Below are 18,681 nucleotides of genomic sequence, written 5' to 3'. Positions count from 1 at the left end.
GGGCGGCAGCCGTGTTGCCCCAGGGGAGCCCACAGGGTGTCCCCGCCCTGCTCAGCCGTGGGGAGCCCCAGCGTGACATCAGAGCCGCCATTGTGAGGTCAGAGCTAGCCGTCCGCAGAGCCCTGTGGTGCGCACGCAGGGGTCCCAGAGCTGCCGTGTGGCTGTTGCCCTGGGCAGGTGTGCTCCTGCTGGGGGCGGCTTTGGACTGCTGCCGCCGGAGCTGTTTTTGCCCGGGTAGCCAAACTGCTGGGGCTGAGGGGGAAGAACTGAGCAGGGAGCCTGCCTTTGCCCAGAGATGGCAAGAAGAAAGGCCTCCCGAGGAAGACGCCGAGGGGCCTCCAAAGTCTCCTTGGCGAATGAGGCTGACCAACAGCCGGCAGGGGAGGCAGCGGGGCCCAGCCGCTGCCAGATGAGTAGGTAGGAAGTGGGCTGCTTCTGCTCGGGGCATCAGGATAGGGTGGTAGCACGGATGCGGCCCGAGGGCGGCCAGTGGGGTGCGGAGCAGCGTGGAGAAGCCGACGGAGGTTTTCTGAAGGAGAGCCCCCCCCGTGGCTTGCGAAGCCCCCTTCTGTGGGGATGGCTCTCAGCTGAAAGCCTGGCTCGCTCCCCCAGCCAGAAGCCAGTGTGCAGCAGGGCCGTTTGGGGAAGCGGGAGCCTCGTGCTGCAGGGTTCGGAGTTCAGCCCTGCTGCACGGGGAGATTTTGCTGCACGGGGAGGCCAAGCCCCTGGGACCTGAGACTGGCCCCCTCGGGACGCTGAGGTGCAGTCCTGCCTGGCTGAGGGGGACAGCTGTGCAGGGAGGAGAGGGGTCGGGAGACCGCCAGCGCGCAGGGAAGAGGTGGGCACGGTGGGGGCGTGGTGGGGGACAGCAGCCTGTGCCCCCTCCGTCAACGGCCACTGCGAGATGCCTGCCAAGGGGCAGGGAGAGACGGGGTGACAATCGGGCTGTGCTGCCGGGTGGGCTTCCCGAGGCGGGGGACTGCTGCTGCCAGCTTGCTTCCTCTTCTGCCACCGCAGGCCTGTAAAGCAAAGGATGGGGAAAGGAGAAGGGGGGACCCCTGGAAGCAGCCCAGCTGTGCTGCCCTCCCTCGCTGCTGCTGGGACGGCCCGTCCTCTGGCAAGGGCCTCCGCTCAGGCTACTCCTGCCCGCCTCGCCTCCCGCGGCGTGGGGACAGTGGGCAGCCGGCTTTTGTCTTTTGCCTTCCACAGGAACCTTTGCATGGACGTAGAACTGCTGAGCCTCTCTTCGATGCCAAGTGCCGGCTCAGTCAGTCAGGGGCCTGCCAAGTGGCGCGACAAGGCCACAGAAAGTACACGTAAGCTCAGCACTGCTGCTTGCTGTGAAGTCCTCTGGGGTGAACCGGGAGAGCCGCGCTGTGCCAGAGCTCTGGCCAAATGTCCCAAGTGGCAGGAGAAGTGCAGGCTGCCCTGCTCTGTGCCCCAGGGAGGGAGCGCGTAGGACTCGGTGCCCGCCTCCCCACAGGGAGCTGAAAGACGCGTGGCCGGGCATCCTGGAGAGGAGACCTCAAGCGACGGGCCTAACTCTTCTCTGGTTTCTTTCCCAGGGATGGTCTTCAGCCGCCTTTGCCATCTGGCAGGTGCCCTTGTCTCCCTGTGGAGACATATGCTGAGCGCGTGCGTCTTCGCCGTGTACGTACTACGCGTTTCTGTGTGGACGGGAGGAGGAGAAAGGGGATGCCTGAGGGCCGGTGCGAGCAAAAGCGGGGGAGAGCAGAGGGTGTTCCCGAGCCAGCAGCCCGGGGCTCCCGCTCGGGCGCCGAAGCTCGTGCTGTGGCCGTTCTCAGGGAGAGCCAAGAGCAAAGCCCCTCGGCAGTCTCACCCCCACGTATTTGCCAAAGCCCCGAACTTTGGCTGCGGTAGCACAAACTGCCGCGTAGCCAGACGCTCGGGTGCAGAGCCAAGCCTCCGCAGGGGAAGGGTTTTCCCCGGCTCTGGAAGGAGAGCGCGCGGGTCTGGGAGGGCTCTGGGAGGAAAGCCGGACACGTGCCCCTGGAGCCCTTCCTTTGGGGAAGATCTGCCGGCTGTGTCGAAGGGTGTGGACAGAAATTGTGTTCCTCCTGGGCGCTGCTTTGTCAGCTCTCTGTCAGCAGCAGGCTTCCAAAACGGTGGCTTTTTGGCCTGAAAAGGGAAATCCACCTGTGAAGGGGTTTGTCCAAGACTCGGATCATTGACAGCCACAGGACTCCCTCTTTTTCAGGCAAAAGATGGCCCTGCGGAAGAAGAGGTTCTTGAAAGTCGTCTTCTTGTTGCTCCCAGTGGCTCTTGGTGAGTTTGCATGAGCAAACATCTGAGCGCGACAGCCTGACTGTGCTGGATGCCAGCTTTCAGCTGGCCCGCTTTCCTTTTTGGGCCAGCACGCGCGGAAGCTCCCGTGGCCCAAGGGCTTTCTGGGTATGTCCGTGGCTGGGACTGGCTTCCGGACTGCCAGTAAGACTGGTAGCCTCGCGGCCGTCCTGCTGCTCTGGCCGCTGCACCAAATGGCTTGCTTGGTCTGCAAGAGAAGGGCGTAGGTATTTCCAGGCCTGAACTGGGGATTCTCAGAGGGGAGGGGCCATGCACCGAGACGGAGAGGTCCCTCTCCTAGCCCATGCAGCCTGGTCTCGGTGCTCACTGAAGCAGTGAGGGCAAATGGGGAGTAGCTCCAGGGCACCGAGCACACCCGAAGATCATGGCTGTGCGGTCCCCTCAAGCCTGGGCTGATGGGTCCCAGTAAGAGGAGCGTCCTCTCTCTGCACCCCATGTTCCCCGCCTCCTCAGCTAACCTGCTGCCCCACCCCCATGGCAGCAGGGAGGCGACAACGCGACTGCAGGCATCGCTAGCAACCCCAGTACACTAACTGTCTCTTGGTGATGTGAATTGCAGCTGGTGTTTACCGCGGGACCTCATGGCCGGCATGGACAGTGCGGGGAAAGGGACCGATAGAGGTCGGTGACTCTTGTGGGACAGGCACCTCCTGCAAGGGAGCGTTGCTGACCGTGGCTGGATAAACCACGGGCTCCTCTGCTTCCACGCAGGGTGACGCAAAGGAGCAGCAGCTGGTGCCGTGTCTTCCTAGGGAAGCCTCGGCACCTCTGGTAGTGGATGCTCTAACGGAGCCTTTTTCCTTTTCAGGAGCCGACACGTGCGTCTGCAGCAGACCTAAAGTAAGAGCTGTTTCCTGAGCTCCAGCTGGGTCTGTGCAGAAGCATCAGCCGACCTTGTGCTACCTGCACTCATCTTCCTAAGAGCCAGGGCTCCCATGCTTCCCTGCTGCCTTTGCCTTTTGCTCAGCCGGGTGCAGAAGGGAAGCAGGAGCAAAGCAGGGAAAGCGCACGTCTCTCTCCTCCTTGCTGAGCTCAGATGCTCCCTAGAGGGGATGGGCCGCTCTCTGACAAGCTCTGCTTTCCCGTTCCTGCAGGAACTTGGGCGCTTTGTTGGCGGAGCAAACCCGAAAGATGCAGCTTCTGCTGGAGGAGGTGGCGCAGCTGAGGGTGGAGATCAGCAGTGCAAAGGTGATCCTGCAGTTTGGGGAAGGAGGCTTGGCTGGGCAGAACCCCCTGGAGAAAGCACTCCTTGGGGTTGTCGGTGGGGTCGGCCTGCTGACCGCAGCAACCCAGCCTTTGCCCCGGGGGCTTGCTGGGTGAGCTTCTGCCCTGCACAGGCCCTGCTCCCGCCCCAGTTTAACCGGGCCGCTCCAGGCAGCGGAGGACTCCTGACAGCCTTCCCTTAGCACGCCGGCGCCTCTGGCTGCTCTGGCCGAGCCCCTGAGGCAGCGGTGAGACCCCGGCACGCTCACGGGGCCAGCCATGGCTGGCAGGGCCTGAGCCCGTCTCCCGGCTGACCTGGAGAGCGTGGAGGCTGGGCAGGAGGGTGCGAGACCCTCGCCAACCCACCTCGGGGCCATGGCCGTGGCCACGGCCACAGATCCTGGTCCTCAGTCCTCGCGGCTCACGTCAGCAGCAGAAAGTCTTGCAGCTCTGTGGACAAGGCTTGCCTTGCATTTCTGACACTGACCCTTTGCCTCTGCGGGCGCTGGTAGCCACGCTGAACTGCCCGCTGATGCGGTCCTTTTCTCTGTGTGTTTATGGTGTTCCCAGGAAGTGAAGCAGGCAGCGTCCCAGACGGCTTGGGAAGCCTCCGTCGAGATGTCTGACTGGGCCCTGAAAAGCTCTGGTATGGACACAAGCAGCCCTGTCTCCTTGCCCTGCGCTTGTCTGTAACACTCCCCACAGGAGCCGGTGCTCCAGGCGCTGCTCTCCAAAGTGGGGGAGCTTAAATGCTTCATGGGGTCCAAGAGCAAGGCTGTGGCAGAGTGGCTCTCTCAGACTGCTCCCAGTGCTGCCCACAGCCTCCGCACGGGTGCCTCTGGCGCTGCCCCCGCACGTGTTCCTGTGCTGATGAAGGGGCTCTCTTCCGCTCCACTGCATTTGAAAAGGCAATGGCTGGGCCATCCTTTGCTGCCCACGCAGCAAGCCCTCAGCATTGGTCTGCTGTCATTCCCATGGGCGCCTGCTGTCTCCCAGAACGCTCAGGACCTTCTCCTCGTGGCGCTGTGAGAGAAACAGTCAATAGGCGCACGGATGCCATCATTCCCCCGCACCGCTGGGCACCCCCACCGGCGTGGTGATGAGGACAGGACCGACAGACGTGGAGCTGGCCAGCGGCGTCAGAAATAGTGCCTGAGCACCAAGTCCTCCTAGTCGGTGGCCTCTTGCAGTCATCTGCTCTCCCTTCCTTACAGGTGCCACCATCGACATGCAGAGAACTTCTGAGACCTACCACTGTCAAGAGCATTGGAGCTGCAGGGTTTTAAGCTTCTTCTACCCTGCCAAACCTCCTGATACTATTTTGCAGGTATTGGAGCAGAAATCCTCACGGAAGGTTTCCTTCCTTCCTGTGAGCAGTGGTACTGCTTAAGCCCACCGTGTTGATCAGGTTCCTGAAGCCAGAGCTCTAATGCAGGGCTCGGCTCGCTAGAAATCAGCGGTTCCCCTCAGGAGGGGAACGGAGCTGAACTGAGCTGAACTGCTGCGTCTTGCCCGCAGCCCTCTGCCACAGCTGGACGAGAGACTTTCTCCCTGGTGACCCCGTTTCCACACTCCTCCCTACGAGAGATGTTTTGGGGGCAGGAGGCGGGAGGTGGGGGGTGCCCTGCAGAGCCACTGGGCAGAGACGTGTTTCTGCTAGGCCCTTACTAGGATGGTTTCATCACCGGTATTCTCCTCTGCTCCGTAATACTGAGAGCCCCCTTTGTCGGGCAGGGAAGAAGGCCTCCTGCTTCTGTGCGTTTCCTCACACGCGCCTCATTTCCCGGCTGAAACAGACCCCATGGACACACCGACGCCTGTGCCTCAGGCTACATGGGCAGCTCCATGTGTCGGCCCCACCACTCTCTCACACTTCATTGCTCTCGCGTTCTGCTTGCAGCCAGATGTCTCCCAAGGAAACTGCTGGCCTTTACAAGGGCATCAGGGCCAGGTGGTCATCAGGTTGCCAGCACGAGTCCATCTGACTGGTGTCACTGTGCAGCACACCGTGGGCCAAGAAGTCTTTACGTCTCGGACCACGAGCAGCGCCCCCAGAGACATGGCTGTCTTTGTAAGTCTCTGCTGGGCGTTTCCGGTGGGGATGTGGCCCCGGGGGAAAGCCGGTCAGGGACGGGGTCTTGCTTGCTTTCGGGCATCCTTTGGGGTTTGTGTCCTGCTCTCTCCCGAGCACTGCAGTGCCCCAGCGGCATGCTTCAAGGGCCCTAGAGGTTTCATCCCTCTTAAGACTTGTTCTGGCCAAGCACCTGAGGGTTCTTGACCAAAACTCAAGGCGGAGACTAAGCTCCACCATAACCAGTGCCAGACTACGGCTGGAGCCCCAGGAGAGGCTGGGGAGGTAACAGGGCTGATCCAGCACATACGTTCCCTCTTTGTCGGGATGAGTCTGAGCTGCTGTCCTTGTGCTTTGCCCCCGAGGGAGTGGACACGGACAGAGAAGAGGAAACTCTCCTTGGGACGTTCACGTACAACATAGCAAAAGAGGCCATTCAGACCTTCCCTCTACAGGTACGATCCGCGCACGGGGGCAAGGTGCCAGGGAGCGGAACAGGTTTGCCTGCAAGTCCGTGGCAGGAAGAGCGTGACTGCTTTCTCCCTGGGCAGATGACCAATGGGGAGAGAGAGAAAGAGAGAGAGAGAGAGACCTGGCAGGGTTGGGAGGGCTGAGTAGCACGCGGTGGTGGTAGCAAAAGGCTAGCAAGGGCAGGGTCAGGCCCGTGAGAGCATGAGTGCCGAGAGATCCCCGGCAGCACCCACTGCCTTTGGCAGAGCCAGCTGCACACGCGGCCACTCCACCCAAGCAACGTCTTTGTGCCGTGGAGAAACAGGGACGCCTGGTGGCAAAAGCCATCGGGCAGCACCGTCGCTCCAGGTGGTGGCCTGCTGGTGGGCTGGACAGTGTCCTCTCCTCCCAGCATAGCGTGCCCCTTCTCTCCCGGTGCTCTGCTCTCACGCCTGCCAGGAGGAAAGCAGGCAGTGCGGACAGCGGGAGCGTGGTGGGGTTGCACACCAGCTGCCCCACGCATAGGAGCACCTCCCCGGCTTCTCAGTCGGCACAGGGCAAGCAGCAGAGGGAAGGGGCAGAGGGAAGGGAGACTGAGCCGAGCCCCAGCCGGGCTGGCATGCAGGGGATGCCAGGTGCCTTCCCCCTTCCCGTGTCCCCAGCTTCCCCAGCAGCGAGCCTCAGATTTCCACAGCCGCCCCCACCACCTTTCAGGAGCTTGCTCCTGAGCAGGAGCAGGGCTGGCAGGGGGAGATACGTTGGTGGCATTGGTGCTCTTAACACCCCCGTCTCCTTTTCCCTCGTTTCTTCACAGAACGCACCGGTTCCCAGAGCCTTTTCGTCTGTCAGGCTTCTTGTGAAGAGCAACTGGGGAAAACCAGCGTACACCTGCATTTATCGAGTGCAGGTTCACGGGAAGATGGCAAAACCAGAAAGCCTCAACTGAAAGCGGAGGCGGACAAAAAGAAGGACAAACATAATAAAGAAAAAAGCGTGGCAATTCAGATGGGCGTAGCAGATTTGTCTCCAAAGCGGGGTGCACAAGAAGCTCCATTGCGAGGAGGGCGGGAGGGTGTGGAAAATGTTAGAACTTCAACCTCATTTTTTCTTAAAAACGAGGAAGAGATTAAGCGTTCCTAAGATTTAATCCAGAGAGGAGAGGCCCAGCCTGGCACCGCTCCTTCTCCCGCCGCCCCGGGAGGCTCCGCAAGTGGCACCAGCCTAGGGCACGCAGGAGGGCTTCAGCTTGCAGCAGGGAGACTGCCACCCGTCCCCAGAGCAGGCTCCGCAGGAGCTCTCCCAGGAGCTCGGCCACTCTCTTCCCGGCATCTCAGGCAACGGCGCCCGCCAGGAGGTGACGGGCAGGGCCCCCCCGCCAGCCACTGCAGCGCCTTTCTCTGGCCCCGCCACACTCCGGCCCCGTTGCCCTTGTCCCAACAAGCCTTGGGACAGCTCCTTGGGGCGCCCAGGGCCGGGGTTAGCAGCTCCTGCCGTCCTTTCTCGATAGAGGAGAAAAAAGATTTTAGAACGGACACCAGAATGTGGTAAAAGTTTCGATGAAGTGAAGAGAAAACTGATGGAAGCCCCTGCACTAGGGCTCCCGAACTTGAGAAAGCCCTTTTTGGTTCTAAGAGACAAGAAGTGGCATGGGGGGTGCTGACACAGCATTTGGGAAGCTGGAAGTGGGATACTTTCCCAAACAACTGGATGAGGTCAGTAAAGGTTGGCCCGCCTGCTTGCGAGCAGTAGCGGCGACTGTAACCCTAATAGAGGAATCTCGAAAACTAACCCTGGGCCAACCAATTAGCGTATTTGTGCCTCATGCTCTATCGTCTCTCCTTGAAAATAAGGGACGTCACTGGATAGCCCCAAGTAGGTTAGCCAAATATCAAGCTGTGTTGTTAGAACAAGACGATGTCGTACTTTCTTGGACCTCCACCTTGAATCCTTACTCCCAATCACTGAGTCTGATGAACTGCAACATGCGTGTGTAACCACTGTTGAACAAGTGTATTCCAGCAGGCCGGACCTACAAGATGAGCCCCTACCTGATGTCGAAGCGGAGCTCTTCACCGACGGCGGCGGCAGCAGTTACGTGTGGGACACGGCGGGGCTGTGCTCCGTACGCCCTGTGTCCCCGCGCTGCCATGCTGGGACCCTGGTACAGGCCGTGCTGCCCTCAGATGTATGCGATGTTATACCCAGAGCGAGATTAAGACACAAACGAGGTCATATGGTGCTAACTGGCGGACTTTATTGAACAAAGTATTTATCAAGAAAGTAGCGATAGGAAAGGGAAAGAGAGAATAGAAAAGGAGGAAATTTAGCAAGCAGTCAGGATAGAGTTGCAAAAGATAGGCACCACCACGGATCCAGCGGCGTCCCGTTGGTCCGTAGTCTTCGTGTATTCCGGCGGTGAGAGTCCCCATCACCGTTTGACCGAGCGGTCTTTAATAGGGTATGCGGGAGGTCGTCCCCTCGACGACAGCACGGACTGCATACCTGCACATGCTCCGGACAGGCTGGGGTGGTCGCCCCTGTCTAGGCGTACCCCCACCACACCCCCAAAGCGACGGGACTGTTCTTTGACCCCTGTTGGTCTGCTCATGGCAACTGGGCTCAGCCAGTCCGGCGGGGAGTCTCGCAAAGAGCCTATCAGGGTTGCGAACAAGCTTTGTTCGGGTGGGCAAGATCTTGGGAGGGGACAAAGCCAGGAGAGCTGACCCAAAGTGACCAGGGGGAGATTCCGTAGCACGTGGCGTCTGCTCAGCAATACACCGCTCAGAAAGCTGTGTCCAGCCAAGACAGGATGAAAACCACGGCCTCTAAAAACTCCAGAGCCTGCAGGGACTGAGCTAATGGGAAACTGACCCTGGCCAGAAGGGCCAGACAGAAGCAAGACTTCGTTTCCCTCTCTGCAGCTGCCTAACAGACAGCGCTGCGCCCGCTACGCCGCCGGCGCCGTGGACCCGCGGGCTCTAGGACCCGGTGACCGACGCGGGCCGGGGCTTCGCGGCCTGAGCCCCGGTCCGCTAGCGAAGGCCCTCCCCCGGCTGCCGAGGCGCCGCGCTGCAGCGGAGGAGGCGGGAGAGTGCCACCGCACCCCCGGCACCGTGCGCTCGCCTGGTCCGCGTCAGCGGACGCTGGGGCTGCGGGCTTTCGTCTGCACAAAAAGGGTCCGAACATTGGATTACTATCCCACTCGCCCAAACTCAGCGTCCACCCTCCAAACCGAAAACGTCCAGCCCCTGCTCCCAGGCCAAAGGTGCCAGCCCCAAAACGGGCGCCCGACCTGAAACCTCCCTCAGCGGAACTTGCACAGCCCCATGGGGGGCACTGGGGCTGCGGGCTTGGGTTTCCACAGAAGTAGTCCAAATATCGCCTTCCGTCCCTCTCGCCCTCGACCAGCGTCCAGCCTCCAAACTGAAAACATCCAGCCCCTGCTCCCAAGCGAAAGGTGCCAGCCCCAAAACGGGTGCCTGGCCTGAAACCTCCCTCAGCAGCCCTTGTACAGGCCCACTGACGTTGGGGCAGCGGACTCGCCTAGCCACGCAAGGGGTCCGAAAACACCTTATGTCCCTCTCGCCCAAAATCTGCATCCAGCCTCCAAAGTGAAAATGTCCAGCCCCTGCTCCCAGGCGAAAGCTGCCAGCCCCAAAACGGGTGCCTGGCCTGAAACCTCCCTCAGCGGCCCTCGCACAGCCCCACAGACACTGGGGCTGCAGGCTTGCGTCTGCCCGGAAAGGGTCCTAACAGTGCCTTTCCATCCCCGTCGCCCAAAATCGGCGTCAGCCTCCCAACTGAAAATGTCCAGCCCCTGCTCCCAGGTGAAAGCTGCCAGCCCCAAAACGGGTACCTGGCCTGAAACCTCCCTCAGCGGCCGACGCACACCTCACTGACATTGGGGCTGCGGACTCGCCTGAACCCCGAAAGAGGCTAAAGACTGCCGTACTGTCCCTCTCGTCCTGAACGACAGTCCGGCCTTTAAACTGAAAAGGTCCAGCCCCTGCTCCCAGGCGAAAGCTGCCAGCCCCAAAAGGGATTCCTGGCCGCACAGAGGCTTGGCTGGGCAGAACCCCCTGGAGAAAGCACTCCTTGGGGTTGTCGGTGGGGTCGGCCTGCTGACCGCAGCAACCCAGCCTTTGCCCCGGGGGCTTGCTGGGTGAGCTTCTGCCCTGCACAGGCCCTGCTCCCGCCCCAGTTTAACCGGGCCGCTCCAGGCAGCGGAGGACTCCTGACAGCCTTCCCTTGGCATGCCGGCGCCTCTGGGTGCTGTGGCCGGCCCCTGGCCCGCGCTGCCATGCTGGGACCCTGGTACAGGCCGTGCTGCCCTCAGCGCAGCCTGCGCCCCTGCGCAGGGACCCTCCTGGCCCTGCAGGCCACTGCCGGACAAGGAAGGAGCACACTCCTCTGTTTCAAACTAGCAACGTGTCTTGGGTCTGGCTGAGATGGAGTTAATTTTCCCCACAGCAGCCCTCCTAGTGCTGTGCTGTGTATTGGTAGTTCGCAAGGCGTTGGTAACACACCAGCGTTTTGGCTACTACTGAGCAGCGCCGGCTGTCACGCACCAAGGCTGTCTCTCCAACATTTCTCCCCCCCTCAGCAGTAGGCTGGGGGTGGGCAAGATCTTGGGAGGGGACAGCGCCAGGAGAGCTGACCCCAAAGTGGCCAAAGGGAGATTCCGTGCCACGTGAGAAAGGGGAAGTCTGAGGGCCGGTGCAAGCAAAAGCGGGCGAGAGCAGAGGGTCCTTGTTAACCAGACATTCCGCTGGGCCCCTGACAGCACATCTGGGCTACTGGGTTTTTCTTCTTGGCCTACAAAACACTTGCGAGAGGAGAAACGCTGCTGGAAGCAGCTGTCCCATGGGGCGAGAGCAAAGCCCTCTTTCGAGCACCCTTTCTGGTTTCCCGGGGATGCCCAGGAGAGCTGGAAGCCCGCCCAGCAGGCCAGGCCAGGCCAGGCCAGGCAGTCGCCCGGCAGGGGAGCGTGGCAGGGTTTGGGGGGCCCACAGGCATGGGCTCCCACTGCCCAGGAGGGCGGCAGCCGTGTTGCCCCAGGGGAGCCCACAGGGTGTCCCCGCCCTGCTCAGCCGTGGGGAGCCCCAGCGTGACATCAGAGCCGCCATTGTGAGGTCAGAGCTAGCCGTCCGCAGAGCCCTGTGGTGCGCACGCAGGGGTCCCAGAGCTGCCGTGTGGCTGTTGCCCTGGGCAGGTGTGCTCCTGCTGGGGGCGGCTTTGGACTGCTGCCGCCGGAGCTGTTTTTGCCCGGGTAGCCAAACTGCTGGGGCTGAGGGGGAAGAACTGAGCAGGGAGCCTGCCTTTGCCCAGAGATGGCAAGAAGAAAGGCCTCCCGAGGAAGACGCCGAGGGGCCTCCAAAGTCTCCTTGGCGAATGAGGCTGACCAACAGCCGGCAGGGGAGGCAGCGGGGCCCAGCCGCTGCCAGATGAGTAGGTAGGAAGTGGGCTGCTTCTGCTCGGGGCATCAGGATAGGGTGGTAGCACGGATGCGGCCCGAGGGCGGCCAGTGGGGTGCGGAGCAGCGTGGAGAAGCCGACGGAGGTTTTCTGAAGGAGAGCCCCCCCCGTGGCTTGCGAAGCCCCCTTCTGTGGGGATGGCTCTCAGCTGAAAGCCTGGCTCGCTCCCCCAGCCAGAAGCCAGTGTGCAGCAGGGCCGTTTGGGGAAGCGGGAGCCTCGTGCTGCAGGGTTCGGAGTTCAGCCCTGCTGCACGGGGAGATTTTGCTGCACGGGGAGGCCAAGCCCCTGGGACCTGAGACTGGCCCCCTCGGGACGCTGAGGTGCAGTCCTGCCTGGCTGAGGGGGACAGCTGTGCAGGGAGGAGAGGGGTCGGGAGACCGCCAGCGCGCAGGGAAGAGGTGGGCACGGTGGGGGCGTGGTGGGGGACAGCAGCCTGTGCCCCCTCCGTCAACGGCCACTGCGAGATGCCTGCCAAGGGGCAGGGAGAGACGGGGTGACAATCGGGCTGTGCTGCCGGGTGGGCTTCCCGAGGCGGGGGACTGCTGCTGCCAGCTTGCTTCCTCTTCTGCCACCGCAGGCCTGTAAAGCAAAGGATGGGGAAAGGAGAAGGGGGGACCCCTGGAAGCAGCCCAGCTGTGCTGCCCTCCCTCGCTGCTGCTGGGACGGCCCGTCCTCTGGCAAGGGCCTCCGCTCAGGCTACTCCTGCCCGCCTCGCCTCCCGCGGCGTGGGGACAGTGGGCAGCCGGCTTTTGTCTTTTGCCTTCCACAGGAACCTTTGCATGGACGTAGAACTGCTGAGCCTCTCTTCGATGCCAAGTGCCGGCTCAGTCAGTCAGGGGCCTGCCAAGTGGCGCGACAAGGCCACAGAAAGTACACGTAAGCTCAGCACTGCTGCTTGCTGTGAAGTCCTCTGGGGTGAACCGGGAGAGCCGCGCTGTGCCAGAGCTCTGGCCAAATGTCCCAAGTGGCAGGAGAAGTGCAGGCTGCCCTGCTCTGTGCCCCAGGGAGGGAGCGCGTAGGACTCGGTGCCCGCCTCCCCACAGGGAGCTGAAAGACGCGTGGCCGGGCATCCTGGAGAGGAGACCTCAAGCGACGGGCCTAACTCTTCTCTGGTTTCTTTCCCAGGGATGGTCTTCAGCCGCCTTTGCCATCTGGCAGGTGCCCTTGTCTCCCTGTGGAGACATATGCTGAGCGCGTGCGTCTTCGCCGTGTACGTACTACGCGTTTCTGTGTGGACGGGAGGAGGAGAAAGGGGATGCCTGAGGGCCGGTGCGAGCAAAAGCGGGGGAGAGCAGAGGGTGTTCCCGAGCCAGCAGCCCGGGGCTCCCGCTCGGGCGCCGAAGCTCGTGCTGTGGCCGTTCTCAGGGAGAGCCAAGAGCAAAGCCCCTCGGCAGTCTCACCCCCACGTATTTGCCAAAGCCCCGAACTTTGGCTGCGGTAGCACAAACTGCCGCGTAGCCAGACGCTCGGGTGCAGAGCCAAGCCTCCGCAGGGGAAGGGTTTTCCCCGGCTCTGGAAGGAGAGCGCGCGGGTCTGGGAGGGCTCTGGGAGGAAAGCCGGACACGTGCCCCTGGAGCCCTTCCTTTGGGGAAGATCTGCCGGCTGTGTCGAAGGGTGTGGACAGAAATTGTGTTCCTCCTGGGCGCTGCTTTGTCAGCTCTCTGTCAGCAGCAGGCTTCCAAAACGGTGGCTTTTTGGCCTGAAAAGGGAAATCCACCTGTGAAGGGGTTTGTCCAAGACTCGGATCATTGACAGCCACAGGACTCCCTCTTTTTCAGGCAAAAGATGGCCCTGCGGAAGAAGAGGTTCTTGAAAGTCGTCTTCTTGTTGCTCCCAGTGGCTCTTGGTGAGTTTGCATGAGCAAACATCTGAGCGCGACAGCCTGACTGTGCTGGATGCCAGCTTTCAGCTGGCCCGCTTTCCTTTTTGGGCCAGCACGCGCGGAAGCTCCCGTGGCCCAAGGGCTTTCTGGGTATGTCCGTGGCTGGGACTGGCTTCCGGACTGCCAGTAAGACTGGTAGCCTCGCGGCCGTCCTGCTGCTCTGGCCGCTGCACCAAATGGCTTGCTTGGTCTGCAAGAGAAGGGCGTAGGTATTTCCAGGCCTGAACTGGGGATTCTCAGAGGGGAGGGGCCATGCACCGAGACGGAGAGGTCCCTCTCCTAGCCCATGCAGCCTGGTCTCGGTGCTCACTGAAGCAGTGAGGGCAAATGGGGAGTAGCTCCAGGGCACCGAGCACACCCGAAGATCATGGCTGTGCGGTCCCCTCAAGCCTGGGCTGATGGGTCCCAGTAAGAGGAGCGTCCTCTCTCTGCACCCCATGTTCCCCGCCTCCTCAGCTAACCTGCTGCCCCACCCCCATGGCAGCAGGGAGGCGACAACGCGACTGCAGGCATCGCTAGCAACCCCAGTACACTAACTGTCTCTTGGTGATGTGAATTGCAGCTGGTGTTTACCGCGGGACCTCATGGCCGGCATGGACAGTGCGGGGAAAGGGACCGATAGAGGTCGGTGACTCTTGTGGGACAGGCACCTCCTGCAAGGGAGCGTTGCTGACCGTGGCTGGATAAACCACGGGCTCCTCTGCTTCCACGCAGGGTGACGCAAAGGAGCAGCAGCTGGTGCCGTGTCTTCCTAGGGAAGCCTCGGCACCTCTGGTAGTGGATGCTCTAACGGAGCCTTTTTCCTTTTCAGGAGCCGACACGTGCGTCTGCAGCAGACCTAAAGTAAGAGCTGTTTCCTGAGCTCCAGCTGGGTCTGTGCAGAAGCATCAGCCGACCTTGTGCTACCTGCACTCATCTTCCTAAGAGCCAGGGCTCCCATGCTTCCCTGCTGCCTTTGCCTTTTGCTCAGCCGGGTGCAGAAGGGAAGCAGGAGCAAAGCAGGGAAAGCGCACGTCTCTCTCCTCCTTGCTGAGCTCAGATGCTCCCTAGAGGGGATGGGCCGCTCTCTGACAAGCTCTGCTTTCCCGTTCCTGCAGGAACTTGGGCGCTTTGTTGGCGGAGCAAACCCGAAAGATGCAGCTTCTGCTGGAGGAGGTGGCGCAGCTGAGGGTGGAGATCAGCAGTGCAAAGGTGATCCTGCAGTTTGGGGAAGGAGGCTTGGCTGGGCAGAACCCCCTGGAGAAAGCACTCCTTGGGGTTGTCGGTGGGGTCGGCCTGCTGACCGCAGCAACCCAGCCTTTGCCCCGGGGGCTTGCTGGGTGAGCTTCTGCCCTGCACAGGCCCTGCTCCCGCCCCAGTTTAACCGGGCCGCTCCAGGCAGCGGAGGACTCCTGACAGCCTTCCCTTAGCACGCCGGCGCCTCTGGCTGCTCTGGCCGAGCCCCTGAGGCAGCGGTGAGACCCCGGCACGCTCACGGGGCCAGCCATGGCTGGCAGGGCCTGAGCCCGTCTCCCGGCTGACCTGGAGAGCGTGGAGGCTGGGCAGGAGGGTGCGAGACCCTCGCCAACCCACCTCGGGGCCATGGCCGTGGCCACGGCCACAGATCCTGGTCCTCAGTCCTCGCGGCTCACGTCAGCAGCAGAAAGTCTTGCAGCTCTGTGGACAAGGCTTGCCTTGCATTTCTGACACTGACCCTTTGCCTCTGCGGGCGCTGGTAGCCACGCTGAACTGCCCGCTGATGCGGTCCTTTTCTCTGTGTGTTTATGGTGTTCCCAGGAAGTGAAGCAGGCAGCGTCCCAGACGGCTTGGGAAGCCTCCGTCGAGATGTCTGACTGGGCCCTGAAAAGCTCTGGTATGGACACAAGCAGCCCTGTCTCCTTGCCCTGCGCTTGTCTGTAACACTCCCCACAGGAGCCGGTGCTCCAGGCGCTGCTCTCCAAAGTGGGGGAGCTTAAATGCTTCATGGGGTCCAAGAGCAAGGCTGTGGCAGAGTGGCTCTCTCAGACTGCTCCCAGTGCTGCCCACAGCCTCCGCACGGGTGCCTCTGGCGCTGCCCCCGCACGTGTTCCTGTGCTGATGAAGGGGCTCTCTTCCGCTCCACTGCATTTGAAAAGGCAATGGCTGGGCCATCCTTTGCTGCCCACGCAGCAAGCCCTCAGCATTGGTCTGCTGTCATTCCCATGGGCGCCTGCTGTCTCCCAGAACGCTCAGGACCTTCTCCTCGTGGCGCTGTGAGAGAAACAGTCAATAGGCGCACGGATGCCATCATTCCCCCGCACCGCTGGGCACCCCCACCGGCGTGGTGATGAGGACAGGACCGACAGACGTGGAGCTGGCCAGCGGCGTCAGAAATAGTGCCTGAGCACCAAGTCCTCCTAGTCGGTGGCCTCTTGCAGTCATCTGCTCTCCCTTCCTTACAGGTGCCACCATCGACATGCAGAGAACTTCTGAGACCTACCACTGTCAAGAGCATTGGAGCTGCAGGGTTTTAAGCTTCTTCTACCCTGCCAAACCTCCTGATACTATTTTGCAGGTATTGGAGCAGAAATCCTCACGGAAGGTTTCCTTCCTTCCTGTGAGCAGTGGTACTGCTTAAGCCCACCGTGTTGATCAGGTTCCTGAAGCCAGAGCTCTAATGCAGGGCTCGGCTCGCTAGAAATCAGCGGTTCCCCTCAGGAGGGGAACGGAGCTGAACTGAGCTGAACTGCTGCGTCTTGCCCGCAGCCCTCTGCCACAGCTGGACGAGAGACTTTCTCCCTGGTGACCCCGTTTCCACACTCCTCCCTACGAGAGATGTTTTGGGGGCAGGAGGCGGGAGGTGGGGGGTGCCCTGCAGAGCCACTGGGCAGAGACGTGTTTCTGCTAGGCCCTTACTAGGATGGTTTCATCACCGGTATTCTCCTCTGCTCCGTAATACTGAGAGCCCCCTTTGTCGGGCAGGGAAGAAGGCCTCCTGCTTCTGTGCGTTTCCTCACACGCGCCTCATTTCCCGGCTGAAACAGACCCCATGGACACACCGACGCCTGTGCCTCAGGCTACATGGGCAGCTCCATGTGTCGGCCCCACCACTCTCTCACACTTCATTGCTCTCGCGTTCTGCTTGCAGCCAGATGTCTCCCAAGGAAACTGCTGGCCTTTACAAGGGCATCAGGGCCAGGTGGTCATCAGGTTGCCAGCACGAGTCCATCTGACTGGTGTCACTGTGCAGCACACCATGGGCCAAGAAGTCTTTACGTCTCGGACCACGAGCAGCGCCCCCAGAGACATGGCTGTCTTTGTAAGTCTCTGCTGGGCGTTTCCGGTGGGGATGTGGCCCCGGGGGAAAGCCGGTCAGGGACGGGGTCTTGCTTGCTTTCGGGCATCCTTTGGGGTTTGTGTCCTGCTCTCTCCCGAGCACTGCAGTGCCCCAGCGGCATGCTTCAAGGGCCCTAGAGGTTTCATCCCTCTTAAGACTTGTTCTGGCCAAGCACCTGAGGGTTCTTGACCAAAACTCAAGGCGGAGACTAAGCTCCACCATAACCAGTGCCAGACTACGGCTGGAGCCCCAGGAGAGGCTGGGGAGGTAACAGGGCTGATCCAGCACATACGTTCCCTCTTTGTCGGGATGAGTCTGAGCTGCTGTCCTTGTGCTTTGCCCCCGAGGGAGTGGACACGGACAGAGAAGAGGAAACTCTCCTTGGGACGTTCACGTACAACATAGCAAAAGAGGCCATTCAGACCTTCCCTCTACAGGTACGATCCGCGCACGGGGGCAAGGTGCCAGGGAGCGGAACAGGTTTGCCTGCAAGTCCGTGGCAGGAAGAGCGTGACTGCTTTCTCCCTGGGCAGATGACCAATGGGGAGAGAGAGAAAGAGAGAGAGAGAGAGACCTGGCAGGGTTGGGAGGGCTGAGTAGCACGCGGTGGTGGTAGCAAAAGGCTAGCAAGGGCAGGGTCAGGCCCGTGAGAGCATGAGTGCCGAGAGATCCCCGGCAGCACCCACTGCCTTTGGCAGAGCCAGCTGCACACGCGGCCACTCCACCCAAGCAACGTCTTTGTGCCGTGGAGAAACAGGGACGCCTGGTGGCAAAAGCCATCGGGCAGCACCGTCGCTCCAGGTGGTGGCCTGCTGGTGGGCTGGACAGTGTCCTCTCCTCCCAGCATAGCGTGCCCCTTCTCTCCCGGTGCTCTGCTCTCACGCCTGCCAGGAGGAAAGCAGGCAGTGCGGACAGCGGGAGCGTGGTGGGGTTGCACACCAGCTGCCCCACGCATAGGAGCACCTCCCCGGCTTCTCAGTCGGCACAGGGCAAGCAGCAGAGGGAAGGGGCAGAGGGAAGGGAGACTGAGCCGAGCCCCAGCCGGGCTGGCATGCAGGGGATGCCAGGTGCCTTCCCCCTTCCCGTGTCCCCAGCTTCCCCAGCAGCGAGCCTCAGATTTCCACAGCCGCCCCCACCACCTTTCAGGAGCTTGCTCCTGAGCAGGAGCAGGGCTGGCAGGGGGAGATACGTTGGTGGCATTGGTGCTCTTAACACCCCCGTCTCCTTTTCCCTCGTTTCTTCACAGAACGCACCGGTTCCCAGAGCCTTTTCGTCTGTCAGGCTTCTTGTGAAGAGCAACTGGGGAAAACCAGCGTACACCTGCATTTATCGAGTGCAGGTTCACGGGAAGATGGCAAAACCAGAAAGCCTCAACTGAAAGCGGAGGCGGACAAAAAGAAGGACAAACATAATAAAGAAAAAAGCGTGGCAATTCAGATGGGCGTAGCAGATTTGTCTCCAAAGCGGGGTGCACAAGAAGCTCCATTGCGAGGAGGGCGGGAGGGTGTGGAAAATGTTAGAACTTCAACCTCATTTTTTCTTAAAAACGAGGAAGAGATTAAGCGTTCCTAAGATTTAATCCAGAGAGGAGAGGCCCAGCCTGGCACCGCTCCTTCTCCCGCCGCCCCGGGAGGCTCCGCAAGTGGCACCAGCCTAGGGCACGCAGGAGGGCTTCAGCTTGCAGCAGGGAGACTGCCACCCGTCCCCAGAGCAGGCTCCGCAGGAGCTCTCCCAGGAGCTCGGCCACTCTCTTCCCGGCATCTCAGGCAACGGCGCCCGCCAGGAGGTGACGGGCAGGGCCCCCCCGCCAGCCACTGCAGCGCCTTTCTCTGGCCCCGCCACACTCCGGCCCCGTTGCCCTTGTCCCAACAAGCCTTGGGACAGCTCCTTGGGGCGCCCAGGGCCGGGGTTAGCAGCTCCTGCCGTCCTTTCTCGATAGAGGAGAAAAAAGATTTTAGAACGGACACCAGAATGTGGTAA

General features: G+C 61.5%; 2 protein-coding genes across 4 annotated transcripts; both read left to right on the top strand.

Moving 5' to 3' along the window:
- The first annotated feature begins 866 nt into the window (after positions 1-866).
- LOC129196567 (sperm-associated antigen 4 protein-like) lies at positions 867-7,056 on the top strand. Of its 2 annotated transcripts, XM_054804289.1 has the most exons (11): positions 867-1,316; positions 1,566-1,650; positions 2,219-2,286; positions 2,885-2,946; positions 3,134-3,165; positions 3,420-3,513; positions 4,099-4,174; positions 4,743-4,855; positions 5,429-5,599; positions 5,965-6,054; positions 6,864-7,056. In XM_054804289.1, exons 1-11 carry the CDS (start codon positions 1,034-1,036, stop codon positions 6,993-6,995), a joined length of 1,206 nt encoding a protein of 401 aa, XP_054660264.1. In that variant the 5' UTR covers positions 867-1,033; the 3' UTR covers positions 6,996-7,056. The 2 variants fall into 2 exon arrangements, with proteins under 2 accessions (XP_054660264.1, XP_054660266.1); XM_054804291.1 differs by lacking the exons at positions 867-1,316; positions 1,566-1,650 and adding an exon at positions 1,673-2,054.
- A 4,882-nt stretch (positions 7,057-11,938) lies between these two features.
- On the top strand, positions 11,939-18,140 carry LOC129196568 (sperm-associated antigen 4 protein-like). 2 transcript variants are annotated; one of them, XM_054804292.1, is made up of 11 exons: positions 11,939-12,400; positions 12,650-12,734; positions 13,303-13,370; positions 13,969-14,030; positions 14,218-14,249; positions 14,504-14,597; positions 15,183-15,258; positions 15,827-15,939; positions 16,513-16,683; positions 17,049-17,138; positions 17,948-18,140. In XM_054804292.1, the coding sequence occupies exons 1-11, from the start codon at positions 12,118-12,120 to the stop codon at positions 18,077-18,079; spliced, it is 1,206 nt and encodes a 401-aa protein (XP_054660267.1). In that variant the 5' UTR covers positions 11,939-12,117; the 3' UTR covers positions 18,080-18,140. The 2 variants fall into 2 exon arrangements, with proteins under 2 accessions (XP_054660267.1, XP_054660268.1); XM_054804293.1 differs by lacking the exons at positions 11,939-12,400; positions 12,650-12,734 and adding an exon at positions 12,750-13,138.
- Positions 18,141-18,681: the final 541 nt, after the last annotated feature.

The sequence above is a fragment of the Grus americana genome, chromosome 25, assembly GCF_028858705.1.
Source record: "Grus americana isolate bGruAme1 chromosome 25, bGruAme1.mat, whole genome shotgun sequence".
NCBI lineage: Eukaryota > Metazoa > Chordata > Aves > Gruiformes > Gruidae > Grus > Grus americana.
Note: the sequence above shows the minus strand (reverse complement) of the source record. Positions and strands in the feature narration are given on the sequence as shown.

Bases quoted from the DNA above. Each gene is read 5' to 3' on its own strand.
- LOC129196567 (XM_054804289.1), top strand. From the start codon at position 1,034: ATGGGGAAAGGAGAAGGGGGGACCCCTGGAAGCAGCCCAGCTGTGCTG. The intron at 2,287-2,884 runs GTGAGTTTGCAT...TGTGAATTGCAG, and splicing joins GTTGCTCCCAGTGGCTCTTG to CTGGTGTTTACCGCGGGACC. The intron at 3,514-4,098 runs GTGATCCTGCAG...TGGTGTTCCCAG, and splicing joins TGGAGATCAGCAGTGCAAAG to GAAGTGAAGCAGGCAGCGTC.
- LOC129196568 (XM_054804292.1), top strand. From the start codon at position 12,118: ATGGGGAAAGGAGAAGGGGGGACCCCTGGAAGCAGCCCAGCTGTGCTG. The intron at 13,371-13,968 runs GTGAGTTTGCAT...TGTGAATTGCAG, and splicing joins GTTGCTCCCAGTGGCTCTTG to CTGGTGTTTACCGCGGGACC. The intron at 17,139-17,947 runs GTACGATCCGCG...GTTTCTTCACAG, and splicing joins TTCAGACCTTCCCTCTACAG to AACGCACCGGTTCCCAGAGC.